Source organism: Miscanthus floridulus, chromosome 2 (assembly GCF_019320115.1).
Source record: "Miscanthus floridulus cultivar M001 chromosome 2, ASM1932011v1, whole genome shotgun sequence".
NCBI classification, from domain to species: domain Eukaryota; kingdom Viridiplantae; phylum Streptophyta; class Magnoliopsida; order Poales; family Poaceae; genus Miscanthus; species Miscanthus floridulus.
In genome coordinates, this window is record NC_089581.1 from 162556422 (window position 1) to 162575126 (window position 18705).

Consider the following 18705-nt stretch of genomic DNA (forward strand, 5'->3'; position numbering starts at 1 on the left):
TCCATGGTGACGCCCACCGCTGATATGACATGGCCCAGGTAGGCGACGAAAACGACACCGAAGGCGCACTTGGCGCGCTTGACAAAGAGCTGGTGCTGCCGAAGCTCGGAGAGGACAACGCGGAGGTGGCGCAAGTGATCCACCCATGTCTTGCTATAGATCAAAATATCGTCAAAGAAGACAAGTACAAAGCGATGGAGAAAGGGCCGGAGTACATCGTTCATGAGGGCTGGGAATGTCGCCGGGGCATTGCACAACCCGAACGGCATCACCAAGAACTCATAGAGACCGTCGTGGGTGCGGAACGCGGTCTTGTGTACATCTTTCGGCCGCATTCGTACCTGATGGTACCCCAACCGCAAATCCAACTTGGTGAAGAACCGCGCGCCATGGAGCTCGTCGAGGAGTTCATCGACGACGGGAATGGGGAACGTGTCCTTGACGATGAGCGCATTCAGAGCGCGATAGTCGACGCAGAACCGCCACGAACCATCCGCTTTCTTGACTAGGATGATCAGCAAAGAGAACGCCAAGTCGCTGCCGCGGACAATGCCTTGTTCAATCATGGCAGCGCACTGCCGCTTGAGTTCATCTTTATGGGCCGCCGGGTACCTGTACGGGCGGACTGCCACCGGTGGCGTGCCCGGCCTGAGGACGATGCTGTGGTCGCGGGCACGCTTGGGTGGAAGTCCCTTGGGCTCAGCGAAGACATCCTCAAAGGAAGCCAGCAGCTCGTCGAGGAGGGAGTTGCTGGCTGCTGCAACGGAGAGGCCCGGCGCACTGGGCGCGGCCACGCCCGACCAGCAGACCTCACGGCCGTGCTGGTTGAACGACATGGTGCGTGCGGTGAAGTCCTAGATGATCGGTCCGAGAGTGGCCATCCACCGCGTTCCTAGAACCAAATCGTACCCTACAAGTGGCATGACAAAAAGGTCGACGCGGAACTCATTGTCGTCGATGGTGATCGGTGCTTGCCGAAGAACGTCGGGGCAAGTGACCTTCTCGCCGTTGGCCACGGTTGCCGTGAGGCGCGGCCGGGGTTGGATGGACAACCCGGTACGAAGAGCCGCGGCCTCGGCGATGAAGTTATGGGTCGAACCGGTGTCTAGGAGTGCGATGAGAGTGGTGGCGCCCAACGACACGCTGATCTGCATCGTGTCGCAGATCGGCACACCGGCGACTGTGTGCAGGGAGAAGACCGGTGTCTCTGTGTCCGGTACCTCGGTCGCCGCTGTGTCGTCGTTGTTGGTGATTTCCACGCTGTCGATGTAGAAGAGCCGTCTGTAGACACAGTTATGCCCACGTGTATACTTCTCGTTGCAGTTGTAGCAGAGGCCTAGGCGGCGGCGCTCCTTCTGCTCCGCCTGGGATAGACGCTTCACCGGGCGGCCGTCCACCGTGACCGGGGGCGCTGCAGCCTTGTCGACCAGGGGAGCCGGAAGGGCGAGGCGTGGAGCTGGAGTAGGCAGCAGGCCTCGGGTTGTGGCCTTGGCTGGTGCCGGCGTGTACTGCTCCCGCAGCTCTAGTTGTCGTGCCAAGCTCATGGCAGCCGCCAACGACTGGGGGTTCTGGATGCGGACGTCGATGCTAAGCAGCGGTAGGAGACCCCCAGTGAAGAGCTGCACCCGCTGCGACTCCTCCAGAGGACCCGCGCGTGCCAGGAGCGCTTGGAAGCGATCCTGGTACTCGTTGACCATGCTTGTACGCCGGCAATCGGCGAGCTCGAACAGCGGGGCAGACGCAGCGGCGGTCCGTAGCGCAGGTTGAGGAGGTCGGTGAAGCGGCGCCAGGAGGGAGTACCCTCGTCCAGCTGAACTTGGATGTACCACATCTAGGCTCCCTCCTCTAGGTTATAGGACGCCATCCAGACCTTCTCCTCTTCCATGATCCGCTGCTGATGGAAATACGACTCGCATCGATTAATAAAAATTAGCGGGTCGGACTTGCCGTCATACCGCGGGAAGTCCATCTTCTGGAAACGCGGCGGCTGGTCGGTGTGGTGCTCGCCCGTGGCCTGCCTGCTGCCCGAGGCGGAGGACTGAGCGGCGGACAAGGCAAGGATAGCCTTGGCATTGGCCTCCGCTGTGGCTTGCAGGGTTTTGACGGCCGTGGCCAGCGCCTCCATGGTGGCCTTGAGATCGGTGGAGTCACCCATAGCGGCGGTGCAGGAAGATGCGGAGGCGGGGGAAGGTGGCGCGGCGCCTGTAAGTGGAAGTGGCGGCGCGGCGGCTGGTGTTGAGGTGGAACTCGAGGACAAGGATCGACGAGACCGTGATACCAGGTTGTCAAGGTCACCAGGGCCTAGGATAGCTCGACCTCGACTACGGAGCTCGCAGTCTCGATCCGTGGTTGAGGCGAGGTTTTGCCCCTCAGCTCTCAGGTTCGGTTGGAGAAGGAGATCAGATAAATATTTCTTGCTTGCCTTCCCAGAGTTCGCTTACATGCATATATATGGCTATGGCCAAGGCCTAAACTGAATCTGAGCCAATTGCTCCTAGAATTAAGGACTGAAAATAGGAAACTGAAAATAGAAAACTATCCTATCCTTCCACACACGCTGCGCGTTCTGTGGCTCTACACACATCGCGGGCTCGCTGGCGCCAGATATACGTGCGCCCCCACATGACAGAGAGCGCCCCAGGGAAGCGTGTGGACTGGCATTCAACAATTTCTCATATATATAACCTCGTATCCCGGATAATCAATCTACTATCTCGTCCATAATCTTACAAGTTTGATTAGTTAGGATTGCACTATCTTGTGCATAATCTTACGAGTTTGATTAATGAGGATTGGCTTAAGGCCAAGCCACGCCGAGCCGGTAAAAGGTTAATCTACCTTAAATAATCATAACTTCCATAACACTCACGTAGCTTCACTAGGTAAAAATATTTGACTCTAAATCTGATGAAGCATATCACCATAAACATTGCGACAGGCAAACTATCCAGAAATTCATTACAGAACACATATCACCATTGAGCGAGTTGAACATCGTGATATTGGCAGTTATCCTAAAACTTCATCTTGGTGCTAAAAGATATTCGATTGATAAACAAGAAACCAGTTCAACACTCAAGTTGGCTCATTTGTAGAAATCGAAATCTGTCTCGGGCTTCTTCACATTGGTTCGGTAGCCCTTCTCAAAGTCCTTGGGGAGGATGACATATCGGTTTTTACGGATAGCATGCATGCCAGCTTCTTGACATATAGCAGCAATCTGTAAAAGCATAATGCGAGGGGCATTCAGGGTGACAGGAAAAAAAGATTACCTGATTTTACATCGTCAAATCAATAATCTATAACTAATGCGAGGAGCATTGAGGGTGACAGGGGAAAAAAGGTTATCTCATTAAACATTGTCAAATCAATTATCAATAACTAATGTGATTGGCATAAAAGTATTATCTAATTTAAATCACCAAATGCCCTAAGAATATATATCTACTGCTACTGCAATAATAAGGAGGAAAACAATTTACTAATATGTGTTTACATGACTATGGTGTATCATGCTAAGAACAAGAAAAGATCTAAGATCATAAGCATTACCCTTGTAATGTGGTTTGGCCATCCCCATTAAACAAATATGTGCATTATTGGATCCAAGGTTTACTGGATATAGATTTCATCAATACTACCTCACTTTCAAATTTTCAAAATGCAAGGTGTACCTTGAAGTGGTGCAGTCTCTAACACCACACTCTGAACACTATTATCTCTTATATTATAATTCTAATAACCATGAAATTGATATCATATGAAAGTGCTTTTAATATGAATTAAACAATAGTAAAATTGTATGGTACAATCTAAAAATCTTTGGAATACTGTGTTGCGCATACACCTTTAATAAAAATAAGAAAAGGAGGGAGTAGGATATAAGTGTACTAGCTACGCAGTAGAAATCACAAAAGCACCCATTTACATGTCAAAAACTATGGGGGAAAGTGGTATCGGACGCTATGAAAAGTGTATTTGTATTATTAATTTAGAACGTTACAATGAAAAAAGAGACTCACATCAGCAGCACTGATCTTATCCGGTCTGGAAACATAATCTTCCAAATCAACCTCATCGCTCAAGTTCATTTTGGCAGTGCAAACCTGAAGATTAGATGAGCTAACTATCAAGTGTGAAAAATAGATGACACAAGAAAATCTAGTGGCCCAGAAAACCAAAACCAAACAGCATGAGTTGACAAACGAATTTGTAAAACAGAATTGTAATAAAGAAAGTGGAATTGTTTGTAAATCCTAGGTAGAGAAAACATAACACAGAAACAAGCAAGTAAACTGGTACTTTTTTATAGCATGAAGATAATTTAAAGATGGTGCATATCTATACATCACAAGTCTTGTTGTTGGTATGACGATCCCACTACATGTATAATTATCACAGATAGAGTAATGAAAAATGCTACATGTACAACCCATAGCACAGAAGCCAATAAAGCCTTTCCCGGTGCACTCTTTCCAAGAGTGAGGTGTGGGTGCTAAAATTAAATAAGACCCACAATACACAGTTTCATAGACCCACATAACACAGAGTGAGGTATTTAAATATTGCATGTTTTTTTCAATGAAATGCTCCCAGTGGAGTTTCACTCAACTTCCAACAGGCGGGGATGAAACAAACCGCTCCTAGTGGAGTTTCACTCAATTTCCAATGCATTGGAAATGGTGTGCACTGAGTTTCATCTAGGTAAAACTCATATCCTCTCTCATAATCCACATGCCACGTCGTCATTTTTGCTGATGGTCACCTCATTAAATGGGAATGAAACTCCCAGTGGAACTGGCCTAACAGTGCTCAGGAATCATCCACATGGGCCCACCAAGGAAGCGACTCTATAGCAATTGTATCTAGGACAGATGTAATAGGATGCATGGTTATTTCCATAAATAATACCATGTAGAATAAATAGCTATTAACACTAGGCAACTCATACATCTGGATTGCTCAAAGTTGGTCGTGTATCCAAAGGAACTCTTTATTCCTAATTAAACTTATGTTATTATCCCTTTGAAGAGTGATATGATATGACCACATGTGAACGAGCAAGACTCAAATAATTCCATAGTAATACTCTACAAATCAACAAATACTTATAACTCAGCTCTTGTAACATTATCACAAAACATAACTTACTTGGAAAATAAGCCTCTTCTGACGCCGGTCTGGCAGAGGGAACTCAATTTTCCTGTCAAGTCTACCAGGACGCAACAGAGCAGGATCTAGAGTGTCTGCCCGATTAGTTGCCATTATAACCTTCACATTCACTGTTTGATCAAACCCATCCATCTGCAACATAAATAACCACATTACTAACAAGAAATAAAAGAACTAGTAGGAACTATAATCTAGGAAACTGTAGGAATTCCCCAAGTTAGCTTTTAGAGATAAGAGCTGTTTTCTAAATTCATTTCACATTGCTCTCTTTTCTAATAAAATAGAAGTTCTCAAATTGAATACTATAATGAAAATTGGTTATTTTAACTTGCAAATAACCACTTCTTCAATGTTTCAGGTCTGTTGCTAAATGTTTTCTAACAAAATAATAAATCTTTTAAGTCCTAAAAGTTCATCCTGGTCTTATAATAGCTAAGCTTTACCTGATTGAGTAGCTCCATAAGAATACGCTGAACTTCTCGGTCAGCACCAGTCTGAGCATCAAAACGAGCAGTAGCTATCGCATCAACCTCATCAATGAAAATGATTGCTGGGGCATTCTCCTTAGCCAAACGGAACACATCACGCACCATTCTAGGGCCCTACAAAGGAGTACAAAGATCATAACGCGCCAAGAATAGGACTGACAAATATTGAACAGCCGAAAAGAACAAATTGCAAATTTTTATGTCGGTGATAAGTATCTATGAATAACCACTAATCATACAAAAAATTAAGACATGCATAATGCTTATACTACTCAAACATGATACAGGAAAAATAATAAAATATTACTCCCTCCGTTCCAAATTGTAAGTCATTCTGGCTTTTCTAGATACATAGCTTTTGCTAGGCATCTAGATATACACTATGTCTAGATATACATAGTAAAAGTTGTGTATCTATAAAGGCCAGAACAACTTATAATTTGGAACAGGGAAGTAACATTTACCTTGGTTACATTATATGTGGTACCCAATATAGATTGGGTTAAGGAGATAGCTTTATGGACTATCACAGATACAGTTCCAATGCTAGCATGATGCAACAATTTTGACACAGATGAAGAGCCCATTCAATAGCTCTATGGACTATCACAGATACTGTTCCAAAGCTAGCATGAAACCAGAATGCAACAATTTTGACACAGCTTAGAGCACATTCAAGCTTGTACTAGACAACTTAGAGAATCTATGAACACCTTTCTACTTGTGTTTTCACTTCAGTATAGAGGATGCATAGATACCCATCAGTTTCTCCCCAACCATTTTCGAAAAAGCAATGACAGCAGTATCTACGCTACCAGAACAACTGAGCAACTATATTTTATTATCCAAAAAGCATGAGTGGGCATAAAATAACTCATTAACCTTATAACATGCATCAAATCACTACATTTTATATCCAAACCAAAGGAATTCATATTGGGATTGTAATAGCTCCCAACTTACCTCACCCAAGTACTTTTGTACAAACTCCGAACCGACGACTCTGATAAAAGCAGCAGTGGTGTGATATGCGACTGCTTTGGCAAGCATGGTCTTGCCAGTACCCGGAGGACCATACAGAAGCACACCTCTTGGAGGATCAATACCAATCTGCTTGTACAACTCATGATGAGTCAAGGGTAACTCAACCGCCTCCCGTATTTCCTGCTTTTGGATGTCGCATCCTCCAATATCCTGCACACCATAAGAAACCAAAAAATTGTAATGCACTGAAATTAAATGCATAGATATACCTCAAGAAATTAGAGCCAATTCCTTACAAGCCACTAGAAAAGTTCCAAATTCCGTCTTGACCGCTGAAAAAGTTCATGTCATTTATGCCATCATTTCATTTTTTTAACACCCTTGACCCTTCTATGCCACTGTTGTCTTGTCTGTTAGTTGAAGATGCCGTTACAACACACGTGGATGTCAGTTTTTTTTTAATGACCATTTTAACCCCAGCTATGACTGGAGGCCTAGAGTCTGTTTCATCTTCACTCGTTCTCTCATCTTCCCCACTCCCCCTCTGCTCCCATCAATCTGCCATCCTACCTGCTCCACCTACGGAGCGTCTGCTCTAGAGTTTTGAGATGGAGATCCGCTTGAGAAGAGTGAGGGAGGCGTCAGGGCCGTCTACAACTTGCTTCTCCAGTTCATGTGGCCGTTCATGTTGATGATGAATCACTAGTCTTATCCATTCTTGCAATCTTGCTTCTCCTGTTCTCTGGTTCTTACCACTGCCAATGTTGCAATGAGGCCAAACATCCATGGCCACATTCATTTGAGGGTAAAATGGACATTTCGTCCTTTAGTTAGGACCGTTACTCTAGAGCATGACGGCAGTGGCATAGAAGGGTGCAAAAAATGAAATGATGGCACAGAAGACATGAATTTTTTCAGTGGTCAAGACGGAATTCAAAACTTTTCTAGTGGCTTGTAAGGAATTGGCTCAAGAAATTACGAGAAACATTTCACTTTAGATGCCAAAACAAAACCGCAATGAACCATATTTTGTTTCCTATTCAAAGAAATTCTTAAAACAAATGAAGCACAGATCCAACGTTAATGCGGCATATAGACTTAAAACCCACTGAACCTACAAAAAAGAAGAAATCAATATGGTTTCCATTGCAGCAGAACCATGATATTTTACATGAAAATTGAACCAGTTTCTGCACCAATTTCCACCATTTTCCATAACTCATCTATTGAGGTCGTAATAAAACCTGCTATTATCTACAAATTGGCACAGAACCAAGTGAAACCATCCCCATTTTGTTGTTTGAGGGCATGCTCGAAAACTTGTTTTTTGTGGTCCTCCATGTTGACTGATTTGATGTCGTTTAAAACTTTAGTGATTCTTCCGTCCAGTCTTTTTTACTTCCCACAATGTCCTTGCACTTCTCTTTGTCTCGTCTGGGACAAGACTCATGACCCTTAATTATACAAGTCAGAATCGTGTGTTTTGGTGCGTCCAGTGATGGTACGGAATCCAATTCTAATACATATTGATGACGGGGCCGTAATATAAATATACGAGCCATAAGTCATTCAGGTGTGCACAATAACATGTGTGTTCCGTTGAATCACATGGACACTGTTTGCTGGTAACGATAATAGGAAAAGATGCGGCCTTTTGCAAGTTCTCAAAAATAGATTTGGCCTAATTGTATACCGTAACTAGGGAGAAAATTGCATATTTGGGACTCCAATCGTCGTGCTTCGCAGATTTGGGACTCCAAACATCGACTTCGTAAAAATAGGCCTCCAAACATTTGACATTTGATTTTCATGCCATTTGGTGTATTTCCTTTCTTTTATAGTATTTTTCTTTGTATTTGATACCTAAAAAGACTCTTGTACCCTTCTGTGTAATTTGGATTTGGCACCACGTACGTGGAGGTCGACGTTTCGAGTCGAGTCGCCCTAACCGCGATCCCGACCTTCATCTTGCCGCCGCCCACCGCGATCCCGAGCCTGCGGCACCGGCAGCCATGGCGGTGGCGGCAGCGAGGCAGGCGGAGCTCAGGCGGCGGCGGCCACCTGCCTGCCAACCAGCCAGCAAGGGCGGCGGCGGCCTACTGCCTGCCTGGAAGGGCGGCGGCCAGCCTGCCTGCCTACCAGCCAGAAACGGCGGCGGTCAGCTTACCTCTCCTCTATGTAACCGTGCACGAATCACAGAAGGGCAAATACGTCCATCTAGGTGCTAAATACACGAAAGAATACTAGAAAAGGAAGAAAATACATAGAATGGCAAGAAAATCAAGTGTCAAATGTTTGGAAGCCTATTTTTACGAAGTCGGCGTTTGGAGTCCCAAATCTGCGACGATTGGAGACCCAAATATGTAATTTTATGCCAACTGCAATCAATAACATCGACAGATATGTGGAGCCTGACCAATGAAGAAGCAGAACTCTACAGCAAATGGAAACATAGAAAGATCTAGGGTCCAACCTGACGGATGTACAAACTAATAAGCACATATGATTCGGGATAACAAAGTAACGACCAAGTGATTTATCATCAGAAACATAATAAGAAGTCAAATTAACCAAGGGTTTCATGCGAATCCGGCAATTCAAGGATAAACTTACGTTATAGGTGACGTTGGGCTTCTCCGACGATCCCAGCAAGGAGATGCTGGAGTCGGCCTCGGGCGGCAGCACGTCGACTAGAGCGTTGGAGTGACGATGCAACGCGACGGACGCTGACGGCTTGAGCAGCTCGCGGTTGATGGTACTGAGGATCCGCACGTAGTAGTTGCTGCCCGTGGTAGAGCCCACGATGCCGTTGCTGCCGTCGACCATCTCCATAAACTGGCCGATGACGAGCGGTACGGACTGGATCCGCTTGACCTCCTCCTGCGCACGGAGGAGTTCGCGCTTGAGGTTCTTCTGCTCGTCCTTAACGTACTCCTCCTGGATCTCGACGAACTCCATGTGGCGCTGGAGAGACTTGAGGCGGCCGTAGAGGTCGTCGTCGTCCTCGACGGACGTGGCGACGGAGGCGGAGGCCGTGGAGGAGGCCGGGTAGGACGGAGGGGGCGCCATCGGAGTAGCCACCGGAGGGGCTGGGCCGGTGGCGGCGGACGACATCGAGAAGGGCGAGGGTTGCGAGTTACGACTTGGTGGCTTAGACTTTGGGGATGGGGGAGGAGATCGGTTTGAAGGCTAAAGACGGGTTTGGTTAGTTTTGCGCTTTTGCCTTTGCTTTGCAGGAGGGGAAACCATGGAAGTAGCCTAGTACTCCCTCCCTCGGTCCCTCCCACAAACAAGTTATATATATAAAAAAAAAACTCAGTGGCCGTTGGGCGGTATTCTAGGGTAAAAAGAGAATCTTCTCACGTAGATCGAAAAAAACTCCCGAATCTTGTCCCGCCTCCTTACACAACGGCGCTGCACCGTAAGATAAGCTGGCCATAGACATGTGCTTTGAATATGGGGCAAACGAGGGAGTTTTTTTCTCCTCCCGGTCGCCGTAGCCAAAGAAACAAGAATGAATCCCTTATGACTCGAACTCTAACCACAGGAGGGAGGTACTGAGCCTCGATCAGTCGACCGTTCCCCACAGATAAGTCAAACGTTTTAACTTTGATATATAATATATTTAAGAAAGTATTAATACGATACATAATTAACATCATTTGATAAATCACTAAATATATTTTCATAATAAAATTATTTAGAGTTATAGATGTTACTATTATTTTTAACAAATCTAATCAAACTTAAAGAAACATTGACTATCATGAATCTCATAACGTTGTACTTTTGGGACGGAGGAAGTACGCTTGTAGGCATATGTAGCCGAGTATTCTTAGTTGATCCGTACATAATATGACTCCTACAAAAAAATTTAGCTGAGCATAGGTAGCCAATCTAACAACCTACTTGTATAATAGTTAGATGACTTATAGCCCACACATTTATCTCACAAAAAAATTTGGTTTTTATACATATGATGGTTTACAGCTCGCTTCTCCTTTCTCCTCCGCCTCAACACGCTTGCTCCTGGGAAGTAGGCTGTGCCAGGCAAGAGGCCACCACCCTCCACGTTAGGGAGGAGGCCGCACCAGGCAAGGGACCGCTGCGGGTGCCGATGTCGTCATGGGGGAGGTAGTCATCATGCTATGAAGCATGAAGGATCGATATGGACACGGGAAAGGAGTCGAGGCTTCCGGTGCCACCACACAAGCTGAGCCCGCCCGCCTGTCTACCTCGACAATATCTTCAACACCACGAAAGCACCAGAAGCATAACCCACGAATGCTAGGTGAAACCCACGACAGCCTGTTCATTTGGCTGATAAATCACTAAAAAGTAATGTTCACTAATTTGTTATGAAAGAAAAATATTGTTCCTTCGCTGAAAAAAATACAGCTTATAAGACAAGCAAACAGGGATACGTGCAAAAAAACAACCCATCACAACTTTGCTCAGTTGCCATCGTATGACAAGGAAGCTAAACAGTACCAACTTCACATATAACCAGCTCCATAAAATTATTCGCCAAAGTAAAACCTTCCAACAAAAAATGGAACGTTAAGGGTCATGATTCATTGTAAAAACAACACCGGGTGGCCACCCAAGTCAGTCGAACCTGCCTATCATTTATTGACAGATCTGGACAAGACAAGAAATAAAACAAATTCTCAAAAAATTCCTCCATCCAGCACGTAATGTGCAGTGCTGAGGACTTATAATATACTGACGCCAAAAGTGGCAAATTTTATCGTCTATGCAGACCGTAAACATGGTACACCTGACAGATAGAACTAGTAACGGAGCATGTAGGTCCGGCGTCTGAACCAGTTGTAGTCTGGAAGTCCTTGGATTGGTCCCATTGCAGCAATAGCAACATCCTGAAACAAAAGGCATAAAAACTGAAATGTTGTTTTCTCAAGCTTGATATCAAATAATTCAAATAACACAGTTCTATTTTTCCCAAACTGATGACAAAGTAAAAGCCTAGCATTGAACTTCACGCTGAAGAGATCTGATTGTCTTAAATCATCCAATTGATTGGTTGTAGGCATAAGCAGCACAACATGAAAATGTTTGGAGAACACTCCTATCACTAGAGGTCTATCACAAAAACAGCAGGATATAAATATTCACAACAAAAAGGGTACATCTTAGATAATGAAAGCTGGAATCAACAAACGAAAAATTGGGCTAGATTTTAGCAATTCACCAGAGAAGGAAGCATACAGATGCTGAAAATTCTACAGGACAATAGGTTGTAGGTTGGCAAAACAGTACCTGATCAAAGATGAAGCGATTTGCAACGCGCTTCACAGTGCTTGCATCAACAGCATCTATTCTTGCAAAAAGCTCGGGAGTAGGAATTCTTCGGCCATAGGTCAGCAGCTGGCACAACAGGGGAACAAAAGTAAGGTACCAGGTGCTGAGTACTAAGATTTGGCATAACATCATTGTTTTTAGACATCAAAACAATGGAGCAAGATAATACCTGACGGCCAATGTCCTCGACAACAGCAGTTGAACCATCGAGGTGGAGTTGGATTGAGGACTTCAGCTGAAATTGTCATCACAAAGCAATGAACATGTGATACTAGGCTGAAAATTTTCTAAGGATGAATCACATATGCCAGCATATCAATGAAAAAATTATCATAAGGCTATGATTGTCTCTCGAGCCCAAAAGAAAGAGGACAGCATACATGATGCTTTGTAGCATGCAGTGTCTGAGTAAACTGAGATACAATACAGGTATGACAATGTTCTCCCATAACAACTTCAAGCATTACCTGATTACGTGCACGGATAACATCTTCTTCCGTAACCCGATATGATAATTTGCTCATCTCATGCATAATTGCAAAAGCCAAATCATCCAAGCAATCAGCCTGAAAAACCAAGTTTGCAAGGTCGCGTAAGATCAATGATCGTTAGGAAAAGGAAGGCATGCTATTGCATAAGAGCAACATCACAAGATTACAGTACCACTGCATAAGCAAAAATTAAGGTTCACAACATATTAGTGGGAACTGAAATTTGATTCAGCATTGAACTACAGGAAGGGCAAGCTACATTAACACACAAATACAAGTCTTATTAGTTTTAATATTTTGCAGTAGATTTACCAAGTACATGGGGGCAAGGTTCTTATGGCGGTAAGGTAAGGCGTGGTGAGTCACCTCCTTCCAGACGCCTAGGCGTTTAAGGCGCGCGGCGAGGCGACGCCATACAAACATCTTATAATATATAATGCCACAAGATTTAATCCCATAATAACTAGTGCTACTAGAGTACTAGTGCACAAAGTAGCAAATATGAAATCTCTCCATAGCAGCAAATTAGTCTCTAATGACATAGCAACTTAATAACTAATGACATAACACCCAACTCTTGCCTCTCCCGGTCTCCATTGTGTTGTTGCCTTGTTGGCTGCAGAGCAGAGAAGAGCCAAACACCACCAGTCAACCACATAGGAATCTAGCACAAGCAGCAAGCCAGCAACCAACCAAGTCCTAGCAACCTTATCTAAGGAGCAGAGCAGAGAGCACACAGGCGACAAAGAGGAGAGGAAAGAGCAAAGCAGAGCACAGGAAGGTGCAGAGCAGAGCACACAGATGACAAAGTGGAGAGGAAGGAGCAGAGCAGAGCACACAGACGACAAAGTGGAGATGAAGGAGCAGAGCACACAGACGACAAAGTGGAGAGGAAGGAGCAGAGCAAAGAACATAGGCGACGATCAGAGGAAGGCGCAGAGCAGAGCAGAGCCAAGGAGGAACACGCACCAGTGGGCGGAGCGGAGGTTGGAGGCGCAGATCAGCGGGCGGAACAGGTGGGGTCACAGAGGGAGGCGGAATCGTGGAGCGACGGAGGGAAGCGGAAGGCAGGCGACGGATGGAAGCAGGCAGGCGGCTGAGCAAAGCTGAATCGCGAGGGGGCAGGCCGCCCCGCCGGACTCCAGGCGCACCTTCCTCTTTCCCCTTCCTCCCTTTCCCTCCTGCCTCTCAGTCCGCACCTGCAGGATGAGTGCCTCCTCGCTGGAGTTGTAGGCGGACGATTCCGGCTGCCCTCCCGTGCCTTCCTCTTTTTCCGCGCAACTTCCCCCACGCGAGACTCCCTTTCCTTTCCCGCGCGCGCGTAACTCCTGCTCCGTTCCCGCGCGCTCATTTCCCTCCGCGCACAGTCCCTTTCGGCTCCTGCAGCGTCCGCCCCAAGCCATCCGACGCCACGGCGACAACTTCTCACGGGAGGCGACGCCATACTTGCGGAGGCCGTGGCGAGCTCGATGCCACGATTCAAAAACCGCCCAAACGACTAGGCGCCTAGGCGACGACATAAGAACCTTGCATGGGGGCCCAATATTTTAAATTGAAGTAGGAAACAAAGCTCCCTCTCTTTTATTGTTTACACGGAGAAGAAAGGACCTTCAGTTTGGTATGTAAATAAAGATCAAAAATTCAGAATGAAACCAACTTTTGTCATCAAAAGCTATCAGAGCAATGGTCAATACAAAATGCTAATTACTTGTTTCCACTAAGTGTAAGGGGTTAGAATTCGTCCCAACAACATTGTTGTCACTAACAGACCCAGCTGCAACACCTTGTGTGCCACTTAGATACAAGTCTGTGAGCCGGGAGAGTTTAATAGGAAGAAAAGGTACAACAACACTACAAACATATCTAGAGAATGTGGACTGTGTATCTAAGGCCTGTTTATTTATCTTACTATTCAAGGAATTTTAACAAATAAAATAGCTGTGGGTACACATTTCTTTCATGAGAACGGATATGGACAACATATATGACTACACAAAATGTATAGGATAAAATATTATTTCAGGCAATTTATATCAACTTTATCAAAGGTAGAAATACAACACTAACCTTAGCAACAGCATAGACACCAAAAAGACCAGTGTCCTTGTAATTTGTGTTGAATGCCATTACACTCTCAGCAATGTCATTGATTGCTGCCCTCTGTACAAGCTCTGAACTGTAAACAGTAAAGCAAGGTAACATAACAAAGATATGATCAGTGACAGAATATGAAAAAATGAGGATCAGGCCTGTACACATGATGGCAAAAAGAAAGAACGAGAAAAAAGAGTGAAACTTACCCCATGTGCTTTCCTCCACCAGCACTCTTGTTCCATGAACCAAGCATTGATTGCATAACCATCAGTGCAACAGAATCAGGATCTACCCATGATGCTCCATTGAAAGCAACAGCAAATTGAGCTAGGGGCATGTCATCATCAATGATTCGAACCTATCGAGAAGCATACAATGATGAGATAATGTGTTCATGACAAATAGCACAATTAAGTATAGAACGAAAATTGCAGAACCCACCTCAGAACCAGTAAAAGAGGCTGGTTCCTTAGCGACCAACATGTTTGTCGTTGTAGGGTCAGTTGATACCTTATTAAACAACTTCGTTGCCTGCTCAACAATGTCTTCATGTTTAACATTACCTGCAGCAGTGATAACCTGAAAACATGCAGAAGTACTTCCATCATACTCCAATAACAGGAACATAAAATGGCACAGTTGCGTCGCGGTTGAAAATTTTAAATATTATGTACCATTCTAGGAGCTGTATAATGAGTTGCAATGTAGTTCTCGAGGTCCTCTTTGGTGATTGACTTGACATTGTCTGCAGAACCCAGGATTGGTCTGCCAAGAGATGTATATTGGAATGCAGTTGCATGGAGATGATCAAATATAACTTCCTCAGACTGTCCCTCAACCTATGTAAGGAAGAAACAGAGAACAATTATGTTATAAGAATTTCATAGCACTGAACACACAGATTTTACTATACAGAACACCTTGGCTGTTTAATCAAATTGAGAATTACTAACAAGTAACAGCGATGTTAAGGGTTGATTAATATAATGAGCAAAGGATCCAGGTATACTGATAACACCCTGATATGAAGTGACGATGTGTGCATCAGCTAGATGTATTCAACTCTTTCATCTCCTTGCCTGCTTGGAAAAATATTTTTCACTCGGCTCTTTTAACTTCCCAGCAAGTTTAAGAGGAACAAATGCCTAGCAGACTACTCACCTCCCTTCCTCACTCTAAATTTTCCAGACAATTCTCCCATGTCAAAATGCATAGTCCTCTTCATGATATAGCTTTAGGATTAGTAGAAATGCTAACAACAAACCAGAAAGATCTATTCATCACACACCATAGAACACATAGTGCATCTTATCTGAGGTAAATAAAACCATCTACTTTAAGATGACAAAAACTGTCTCGATAAAAAGTTTCACATGGCCAATAAACTTAACCATAGAGAGCAATGAGCATAGATAAAACAAATGCCTGATTAGTGATTATTACCCAAACTGATTAATAATAAAGCACAAAAATGAGAACTTTGAATAAAAGATATCTACAAGACTACAAATCAGGGTGCATACCTCCTGCATCTCTCGTAGGATCACGTCGCGCTCACTTTCAATGCGTTTCTGGTCGAGATTAGAGTTCTGCAGGATGTCCGCGAGGACCTCCATCGCACGGGGCACGTCCTTGTCAAGCACCTTGGCGTAGTAGGTCGTCTGCTCCCGCGACGTGTACGCGTTGAGGTGGCCACCCATGTCCTCGATCTCCTGCTCCAGCTGCGCGGCGCTGCGCTTCCCTGTGCCCTTGAACAGCATGTGCTCGACAAAATGCGCGACGCCGGCCGCCTGCTCGTTCTCGTACCTGCTGCCCGCATCGATCCACACGCCGACTGTAGCCGTGCTCGCGGCGAGGGACGACTCCGTGGCGACGCGCAGGCCGTTGGGCAGCGTGGTGACCCGGGTCTCCGGCGCCGCAAGGATGGCCGTGTGGTCGGCGTGGGACGGCACGGGGCTGGCGTAGCGGAGGAATCGCGGGTCCGGGTGTTCGAGCCGCCGGAGCCTGGCGTTGACGGCCTCGGCGATGCGGTCATACGGCATCACGGGAGCGCGCACCGGGGTCGCGTCGGGAGCGAGCACGCCGGGCGCCGCGGCGACGGCCGTGGAGGCCTCGCGCGCGTTCCCGGCCGCCGCGGCGGCGACGGCCGAGCGGCGGCGCACCGCGGTGGATAGGATGCGGCGGAACGCCATCGCAGCGGATCTGATGCGGTGCTCTCGCCGGCGGCGGCGGAGGCGAAGATCTGGCTGGACTAGGGTTTGGGCACGGATGGATCGGGAGAAGGGGAGGAGAAATAGAGAGAGGGCGGAGAAGATGCCTGGCTGCCAAAGGGCGGAAAGAGAAGCGCTGGTGCGCGTAGCTTAGCTTACGGGGGACCCACGTGTCATAGAGAAGAGGCTATTGAAGCGTCTCGCTCTCGCAGAATGAGAGAAAATTGCTACTTCGCCGTTATAGCTTCGCTCTTTTGCCATTCCATAAATGGGATCCGTCCGTCTGTTATTTTTAAACGTGACGCACCGTCAGAATGTTTTAGACCAGTATATGTATCGTATTTTGATTTTGATTTTTTTTCGTTATTTCCTTTCCCCTTTTACTCTTCACCCATCCCCATCAGAACCCAGATCTCCACTCCTCATAACCTTTTCCTCAGGACTCACGATCGAGAGAGAGACGCGAGACGGAGTCGTTGACTGCCACCGCCGGTGCCTTCAGCGCGGCCTCCCCGACACCCCACGCCGCCCCGCGGCCAGCACGCCGTGGCCGCCACGACGCTACAGGCCAGCCCACCGCGGCCGCGTCGACGCGCCACGCTGTGTTGCGGCCCGCCGCGGCCGCATCGACGCTTTAGGCTGAGATCTCCTCCAGGCCAGCCGCCGCGGCCGCCCCATCCACGCCGCAGCCAGCCCGCCACGGAGCGACTCCCCGACATTGTCCCCGACACCAGCCTGCTATGGGTGAGCCATCTCCTGGTTCGTCGTTCATCCCAACAGTTGCCCTTTCCCAGTACCTAGTTGGTCCTAGTGGGGTCCCCCTGATTCCATGCCCAAAATGCAGTGATAAAGTAGTGGAATGCAAATCCTGACAGAACAAAGGCAAAGTCGTCTTCAAATGCGTAAACTACAATGAATATGTGAGTATATATTGCTATATTTGTCGTATCCAACTGAATGAACTAGTTACTTTGTCAAGGTTTGGATAAATAAGTTGTGTTATGTGTTATCATCCACAGGCGGAGAAGAAATGTCCATTCTTTGCTTGGTTGGCAGATTACAAGAAAGTAGTCACAAAGAAGCTTAAAGAAGACTTGCAAGCTACAGTGCCATATGAAGGTCATGGTGAAACTAAAGGATTGCCATACCAAGGTAATGGTGAATCTAAAGGCTTGGTCGAAATGAAGCTTAAAAACAGGCTGTATGAAGAAGAGATGATGGATCTTAAGATGGACAAGCATGAAGGGAGGATGGACCTCAAGATGGACAAGCTTATTGGTCTGGTCCAATTGTTGGTGATGCTGTGTTTAGTAATTGTTGTCATAGTTCTTCTAGGTGTGGTAGTGCTCATTACCAAGTGAAGCAAGTGTGTTGTAATGTTGTGCTGTAAGACTCCTGGTTAGTAAATGACCAGCAGATGTGTTGCAATGACATGTAAGCACTATGGAATGAAGTTGTTTTCCAATCATCTCATCTGCTGGTTTAGAGCCTGAGTATTCTGCTAGTCGTATTTCATTTCAGAGTATGTCATCTTGCAGATGACCGAAATGTAATGATTTCACATAAGCTCATACAACATCCTCGTCGTGTAATGCCTGAAGCTTTGGCATTTAGCATAAATAAATGCATCTTGGAAATAGCCTTCTAGAGTTGATTTTCTATTATGTAAGAGCAGTAGCTTTTGGCTAATGAATGCATGCCCATTTCAAGATATGTACATGCCTTTTGGACAGTGGGAAACTACAATTTGCTCCTGTGTTAATTGGAGAAAGCATCGAAAGTGCTCAAACCTGCTCATCGAAACTTGTCTGGTATCATCATCTGGGACTGTCATACAAAGCTAGGTTCTCACATAAATGATCTAGTGACCAAGAAGAAAAAAACAAGAGGAGAGATGATCAGATGGCACAATGCATTACTTTTTGCCTGATGTGATAATTTGGA

General features: G+C 46.0%; 2 protein-coding genes and 1 pseudogene across 2 annotated transcripts; all 3 read right to left on the bottom strand.

The window, feature by feature from the left end:
- Window positions 1-534: 534 nt before the first annotated feature.
- On the bottom strand, window positions 535-2609 carry LOC136535520 (uncharacterized; annotated as a pseudogene).
- A 216-nt stretch (window positions 2610-2825) lies between these two features.
- Window positions 2826-9900, bottom strand: LOC136535521 (26S proteasome regulatory subunit 6B homolog). Its single transcript, XM_066527791.1, has 6 exons — window positions 9258-9900; window positions 6624-6854; window positions 5616-5774; window positions 5152-5304; window positions 4023-4106; window positions 2826-3220 (listed from the first exon to the last, which is right to left on the bottom strand). Exons 1-6 carry the CDS (start codon window positions 9756-9758, stop codon window positions 3086-3088), a joined length of 1263 nt encoding a protein of 420 aa, XP_066383888.1. The 5' UTR covers window positions 9759-9900; the 3' UTR covers window positions 2826-3085.
- Window positions 9901-11139: 1239 nt separating this feature from the next.
- Window positions 11140-16879, bottom strand: LOC136535522 (probable mitochondrial-processing peptidase subunit beta, mitochondrial). The gene is made up of 9 exons (XM_066527792.1): window positions 16075-16879; window positions 15226-15390; window positions 14993-15130; window positions 14758-14909; window positions 14525-14633; window positions 12434-12532; window positions 12136-12201; window positions 11925-12032; window positions 11140-11524 (listed from the first exon to the last, which is right to left on the bottom strand). The coding sequence occupies exons 1-9, from the start codon at window positions 16741-16743 to the stop codon at window positions 11438-11440; spliced, it is 1593 nt and encodes a 530-aa protein (XP_066383889.1). The 5' UTR covers window positions 16744-16879; the 3' UTR covers window positions 11140-11437.
- Window positions 16880-18705: the final 1826 nt, after the last annotated feature.